The following is a 7097-nucleotide window of genomic DNA, read 5'->3' on the forward strand; positions in this document are numbered from 1 at the left end:
AGGAAACAGCCATGGGTAGGGTGCCTGCAAATGAAGCTTCAGAGAGGAAGCTCCCTTCCATTCCATTCCTGACTTTGCACAGGCACTGTGCCCAACACTCACCCTAGCTGAGACCTTTGAGTTTATTCAAATGAACACCCTATGTAGAGAAGCGTAAATGCAGACCCAGAGTGGAGGCGACTCCCCTGGGGTCACACACAGCCCTAAGCCAGGCAGGGGGAGCCTCCGGTCTTCACATTTAGACTCAGTCCAGCTCTGGGCACCCCAACACCGTGTCACTCTAAGAGTGGTGAGCCTTCCCCCCGCACCTGACTTCAGGCCAGCAAAAAAGGAAGGGACCCAGAGGCGTGGCAAAACTTGCTTTTTTTTTTTCACAACTCGTTTTTATTTCTCATTTTCCTCTGGGGGTGCAGTGTTTGGCACTTGTCACCCCAGGACTGGGTCCCTCACTGCATCAGGCTGGTAGGCAGGGCCCCACCTGGTCCTCTTCTCTGCCAAGGGAGCGACAGGGAACTGTTAGAGGCCCACCAGTTTGGACGCGAGGGTGGACCCAGCGATGCCCAGCAGGAGTTTGGATGACATGCAGAGTCCACTTGCTCCTGGGGGAGAAGCAGAGGGTGAGTAGAGTGGGGTGGGCAGGCTGGGGGGCATCAGGCCCAGAGATCCCACCCAGAACCCTCTTCTGCTTCCCCAGCCCCCAGGGATCTCTGTTTGCGGGAGTGCTGCTGCAGGCAGGTACGCAAAAGCATGAACTCCGGTGATGAAATCAAGAGCCGGGAGCTGCCTCCCTCTCCAGGGAAGAAAGCTGAACCCCAGGTGGGACAGAGATTCCCCAGCTAACCCAGAAAATCTGCTTTGGGCAGAGTCAGCCTGATCCCAGCACAGCTACAGGCCAGAGCATCTTCCCTCCTTCCTATATCTGCTTCAGAGAAACCCAGAGGGGCGGGGGGTGGGGACCACGGAGGCAATACCAAGGGACAGGCAGACTGGGGCTCACTGGGGCTGAGGTCAGGACCAGAGGCGCTGAGGCTCCTGTCCTTCCCCCTCAGCCCTAGGAGCAAGCCCCGCCCGGGACACTTACCCACAGACTGGAGGGTGGCCACCAGGCTGCCGGCGGCCACTCCGCCCCCGTTGGCAATGGCAGATATTGACATCATCTTGGCCGCTAGGGAGGAGGCGGTGATCCCTGCACTGGTGAAGCCCACCGCGCTCAGCACCGCGGGCACAGCCGCCACGGTGGAAGCTGTACCGGGAGAGGACCTAGGGTGAGGGGGATGGATATCCCCCTCCAAACACACTCATGACATCAAGCTTGGGGGCTTTCGGAGGTCTGGAGAAGGTTAAGTCTGGGCTTGGGAGAGACTCCAGCATGGCCAGCAGTCAGGAGTCCAGGGAAGCCCCAGCTGATGGGGAAAGCGGAGGGAAGGGCTGTGGGGTCACCGGGGATATGGTGCTGGCTTTCAGCAGGACCTTCCTCGGGAAAGGCCTCAGTTTCTGCCTTAGTAAGATGCTGGAACTGGGGAGGGGGAGGGGGACATTTGCAAGCTTCCTCTCTTTGCTGAGGAAATGTTTAAGCAAATTTTACCAAGGGCCCAGCATAAAGCAGGGAACACATTCTGAGTCCCGCTTGAATCCCAGCTCTGGGCCTCCACAGCATCACTGCAGAGCCCTTGGAAGCCAGAGCCATTGGGCTTCTCCTCAGTGCATCTCATGTGTCCAAACCGTGCACACGTGTCATCCTACATAATCCTCACGGTAACCCTGAAAGAGCAGTCTTGGCCTGTTTTTCACGAGGAAAGCTGAGCTCAGAGGATTTCAAAGCCACATCCAAGGTCACACGGTGAAGGGTCTGCAAGAAACCTGGGCCCCTATTGGGGCTGCCTCCACACGAGTTTCCAAGGAAACTCCTCATTTCTCATCCCATCGCCTCCTCCCCCACCATGGACAGGAGGCCTGGGGCAGGCTGGGGCAGGTACAAGGCCAGTTGCTCCCCAAGTCCCAGGGCTTGGGGACAGACAAGGGCGAGTTCGGCCCAGCAGAGACTCACCTCCGCCCACCACAGCTACAGCAGCCTTGGCTGGAAACCAAAAGAACATTCTGTGAGTGGACCTACACTGGCCACCACCCCTCCACTCACTGAGCCCACAGTCAACCTATAGGGAGGGGGCTGCCCCAGCCTGGGAGACACAGGAAGGAAGGAGCCTGCCTGCTTCACCCAGAGAAATGGGATTTCCTAAGAAGGGGCTCTCTGGGCCCTGATGTTAGTTCATCTGAAAAAGGGTCAGTATTTTATGAGTGTGGAATGAAAATGTTAGTCACTCAATTGTGTCCGACTCTTTGCAACCCCATGGACTATAGCCTGCCAGGCTCCTCTGACCATGGAAATCTCCAGGCAAGAATACTGGAGTTGGTAGCCATTCCCTTCTCCAGGGAATTTTCTGACCCAGGGATTGAACCCAGTTCTCCTGCATTGCAAGCAGATTCTTTACCAACTGAACCACCAGGGAAGTCCGTGAGTGTGGAAGTCAGAGGTATCATATGACCTTCTCCTATCTATCATCCAGAGAAAGTTCTTCAGATAGCAGTAGATCCTCACATAGAGAGACATGTTTAATTTTGCAGGACTTCGCTGAAATCTGGGCAAACATTGTTGAATGCTTGAGTGCTACTTGAGAACAGTGCTGGAACGCCTTGAATGCTCCTGATTCTTCAAGACCACACCTGTTGCCTCCTCCTCTGGAAGGCTGCCCCAGTCTCTCTCAGTCAGAACCATCCTTGCTTCCCTGTGACTGGAGCCATTCACAGCACAGGACCATGGTTCCCTGAAACTGAGAGTTCCTGGAACTCCCTGGCAGAGGTCTTAGTCTGCGGCAGCCGTAGAAGCCAAGACTGCAATCTTTGGGGCCAGTGGGGACCAGGAGTTCTAAAAACAGCAAGGTGTGCGGGAGTGGGCTCAGCCAGCCTCCCAAGAAGAGAGTTTTGGGGCTGCAGTTAAGGAAGTAAAGAGGGTATGAAAATCAAACCCTAAGTGACCAGTAGGGCTTCCCTGGTGACTCAGTGGTAAGGAATCTGCCTGCCAATGCAGGAGATGTGGGTTTGATCCCTGGGTTGGGAAGATACCTTGGAGAAGGAAATGGCAACCCACTTCCATATTCTTGCCTGGAAAATCCCATGGACAGAGGAGCTTGGTGGGCTCCAGGACATGGGGTTGCAAAAGAGTCGGATGTGACTGAGCGATTAAACAACAACAAAGTGACCAGTGAGCCACCTGGCTGGGGTATGGAACTGGAGACTCAAGAATTAAGAGCCGATTAGAGTGTTTGAGGCTCAGTGTTACTGTTTGAGAGGAGAGAGCATGGCAAGCTGGCCGGCAGCCTGGTGTGCCTGGGCCCTGAAGCACAGGGGAGAGGGTGCTGTGTCTCTGATGGTCTGTCTGCTGGGCTCACCCAGTGGTCACCCTCGGGGAGAGGGGCCTGGCCCTTCTGGGCTTTTCAGAACCTACCCTGCCCCGAGGCTTCCTCCCAGGCCTGGGCCCCTGCATTTCTGTTCTACTTCCTGTCCCAGGCTTGGATGCAGCCGTTCACCCCACCTCCCAGCCCAGGGCCCTCGGACAACGGTTCCTTCACTTGTAAATAAGAGGCCATATCATCTTCCTCTGGGGTTGTTATGAGAATTAAATGAATTGCCAAATGTCAAGTGCTAAGCTTAGGATACCACACAGCATTTGGTAAAATGTAGCTGTTCTGATTATTTTGTGTTATGAACTGCTTCTCATTCGCTGAGTTCTCTTATTTCTGATCATGAAGAAGTATTACCAGTTGTGGCCAAGGTCCTAACTTTCTTGTCCCACTCCCGCGCTAAGTGGAAGTCCAAGGAGCGGTATGTATCACCCAGGGCTAGTTACCTCCTACTGGCAAAGTGCCCAGGGCCACAGCAGGGGATCCGAGCAGGAAGGAGCCTTTCAGCGTCCCCACCAAGGATCCCAGGGTAGACGTGGCCCCCGCCAGGGCAGCACTGGATGGCAGAGTGAGCCCTGAGAAAGAACAGAGGGTGAATGCACAGGAGTCGGAGGTCAGAGGTCAGGCAGCCCCGTCCCACCCCCACTTCCATCTTGTACTATTTGCATTGGCAGAGGTGGAGCGATCCCGGGGGTCCACCCCAGGGCACAGAAAGGTGAATGATGGAGGCTGCACATGGGAGCACTTTGTGTAGCAATTGGAAGCAAGGGATACAGGCTCACCTATCAACCCTGATGGATCTCAAAACACAAAGTTCTCAGGGCGGGGTGGGGCAATAGCAATAAAATGAGATATTCCACACACTCTTCTATACGTAAATTAAAATGCGTACAAACAAAAAAAAAACACCTATTTTGCAAAAATGTAGATGAAAAACAGATGCACGTTCAACATATTAGAAAGGTTGACTTGGGGAGAGGGAATTGCAAGCAAAAGGCAAGATATAAAGTGAGACTAATTAAATAAAATCAAAGATGGGGCTTGCAAGAAGGAAATGGACCTGAATTGAAGAATTGTATTCAAAATTCAGAATTGTGCTCTGGATTTGAAATCTAGCAGGACAAACTTACAAAAGGCTGGCTGGTCACTTGGGCAAAAACATAAAGGAGTTGAATTCTAGGGGTGTATCCCCGGGGAAATGAGAGCCAGAGAATGGGTCCCAGCCACAGGATCCCTTAGTCCAGACAGGAGAGGCAAGGGACCCAGATCCCCTGTACAACTTCTCCACTTCCCCCATGTCCCCCATGTCAGAGTCCTGCCTCCCTCTGACCCTTCTCAGAGAGAAAGCCAGGGCATATACCCAAGGGGAAGGACAGGGGAGGGAGACGGGCTGAGGGTGATGCCGCTCTCCCCACCCAAGACTCCTAGGGCAGGACCCTGTGCGCTGCCTGGTGCCCCCACACCCGGCCCCCCACCAGCCCCTACCAGGAACACTCACCCAGGGAAGGCAGTCCTGCCAAGATGCTGCTGGAGGCCGCCCCACCCACTTTGGCCAGGCTCCCTGCAGACAGTATCTTGGAAGCCAGCTTAGAGGCTAAGAAGGCAACCTTGGTGAATTCCATGGCACCAAAACTGACCAGCACCAAACCTGCTGAAAGAGTGGAGCCTGGATGGGGGATAGGGACACCAGAACTGGGGACAGACCCACCGCCTTGAAAAATCTCAAGGGGCTCCAGCGGGTAGAGAAGCTGCTCTGAGCTTGTGGAGAACGCGGGCTTGGGAAGGGCCCAAAGATACGGTGTTGGGGTGACAGAGTGAGGGGAAGGCAGGTGGGGAAGGGGGAAGGAGATTTTACTTCCTGAGGTGGTCTGCTTCCCTCCTCCCAAAACTCACGTTTCTAGAACGCCCTTAAACCTCCATGGAGCCATTTAAAAGGTGCCAGAATTAAGAAATCAGAACCAATCACGTTTTTAAGGCATGGGCCATGGGTCAAGTTGGTCGGGTTCTTGTTCTCATGCCCTCTCCTCCCTAACTCAACGAGAAGAATGAGATCATCATCCCCATTTTATGATGAAAAAACCCTGGCATAGGGACGGTAAGTGACTCATCCAAGGTCACAGATCTTTGCTTGGCAAAGTGCACGGCAACTGATACAGCTCTGCTGCTGCTAAGTCACTTCAGTCGTGTCCAACTCTGTGTGACCCCGTAGACGACAGCCCACCAGGCTCCCCCATCCCTGGGATTCTCCAGGCAAGAACACTGGAGTGGGTTGCCGTTTCCTGCTCCAATGCGTGAAAGTGAGGTCGCTCAGCCGTGTCTGACTCTTAGTGACCCCGTGGACTGCAGCCTGCCAGGCTCCTCCATCCATGGGATTTGCCAGGCAAAAATACTGGAGTGGGGTGCCATGGCCTTCTCCAGATACAGGTCTAGGGGCTTCCAAAGCATGGCCTTGGAGTGGCTCTGATTTGCTTCCTCCTATTGTTGTCTCGTCACCTGCCCATCTCGCCCCCACCCAGCCTCAAGACTTGAGGGTCACTCGGGCACGGACGAGGCTCACTGCTCCCAGATCTCAGAGCCCAGGGATGGGTGGAGGTTTAAGTCCTTCCCTCTGGAGACCCAGCTTCTCTGACTGCAGCCGCCCAGATGAGAAACATGAGACAGTTCTCCCAGTGGATCCACCGGGGTCCCCCTACAGTCACCGAGCCCACCAGCTCCCCGAGGGTGGGGGCCACAGGAGGCAGCAGCCCCTTCCCACCCCCCCACCCCCACCCCCACCCCCCGTCTTACCCGGCGGAGCAGACTTTCTGAAGACGTGGACCTGCCCCGGTTATCTCGAGCTTGGCTGTGTTCAGGGAAGATCTGAAGCAGGCTGTTTACAGCAGCTTCGCAGAGGGAGGAACAGCTCCCTTAACAACAGCCAATGAGATAGCTTTCATTTTCTCGGGATAACGAAAGTCACACCCAGTTTTCTCCTCTCTTGGTGAGCCCATAGAACCCACTGGATGCTTCCCGGACACCCCTCCCCCATGTCCTCTGCTTTAGCTCTTCTCCGAAGTTCGAAGTTCGTTCAGAGATAACAGTAGCTGATGCTAATTTCCTGAATTTTTCAAACGCTAAAACCACCACCAAATGGAAGAAATTAACTACTGGATGATCCTGAGCTCGTAGCCCCTAGACTTACTGGTGCCTAAGGGGTGGTCCCCATCAGTGAGTCAGAGAATTGTGCAGGAGCAGATCATATACCCTGGCCACCCCTCCCTCACCTGGCCTTTAAAAATACTTTACTGAACCCTTCAGGGAGTTTAAGTTTCGGGGGGCACGAGCCACTCGCTCTCCTTGTGCGGCCCTGCCATACACCTTTCTCTGCTTCAAACTCCAAAGTTTGGGTTTGTTTGGCCTCCCTCTGCCTGGGGCGCCTGAACTTGCTTTTCAGAACACCTTCCCCAGAGGACCAACTGTTATTACAGAGATCAACTTTCTAACCACTTCCTGCTCTCAACGTCTTACCAAGTGCCATTTAATTTCTCTGCTGCCTTTACTGCAAACTGTTAAAAGAGTTGTAGACGATTGCTCTCCTCTTTTTCACCTTACTCTTAAAATTTAAATATGTAATATGTAATATTATAGAACATGAAATAT

The 7097-nt window shown here is 54.0% G+C and overlaps 1 protein-coding gene across 2 annotated transcripts; it reads right to left on the bottom strand.

The window, feature by feature from the left end:
* Positions 1-361: 361 nt before the first annotated feature.
* Positions 362-6366, bottom strand: LOC122419678 (interferon alpha-inducible protein 27, mitochondrial-like). Of its 2 annotated transcripts, none has more exons than XM_043434438.1 (6): positions 6246-6366; positions 4957-5106; positions 3905-4033; positions 2048-2077; positions 1082-1243; positions 362-599 (listed from the first exon to the last, which is right to left on the bottom strand). In XM_043434438.1, exons 2-6 carry the CDS (start codon positions 5078-5080, stop codon positions 517-519), a joined length of 528 nt encoding a protein of 175 aa, XP_043290373.1. In that variant the 5' UTR covers positions 5081-5106; positions 6246-6366; the 3' UTR covers positions 362-516. The 2 variants fall into 2 exon arrangements, with proteins under 2 accessions (XP_043290373.1, XP_043290372.1); XM_043434437.1 differs by having other exon boundaries at positions 4957-5109; positions 6246-6365.
* Positions 6367-7097: the final 731 nt, after the last annotated feature.

The sequence above is a fragment of the Cervus canadensis genome, chromosome 17 (genome assembly GCF_019320065.1).
Source record: "Cervus canadensis isolate Bull #8, Minnesota chromosome 17, ASM1932006v1, whole genome shotgun sequence".
Lineage (NCBI taxonomy): Eukaryota > Metazoa > Chordata > Mammalia > Artiodactyla > Cervidae > Cervus > Cervus canadensis.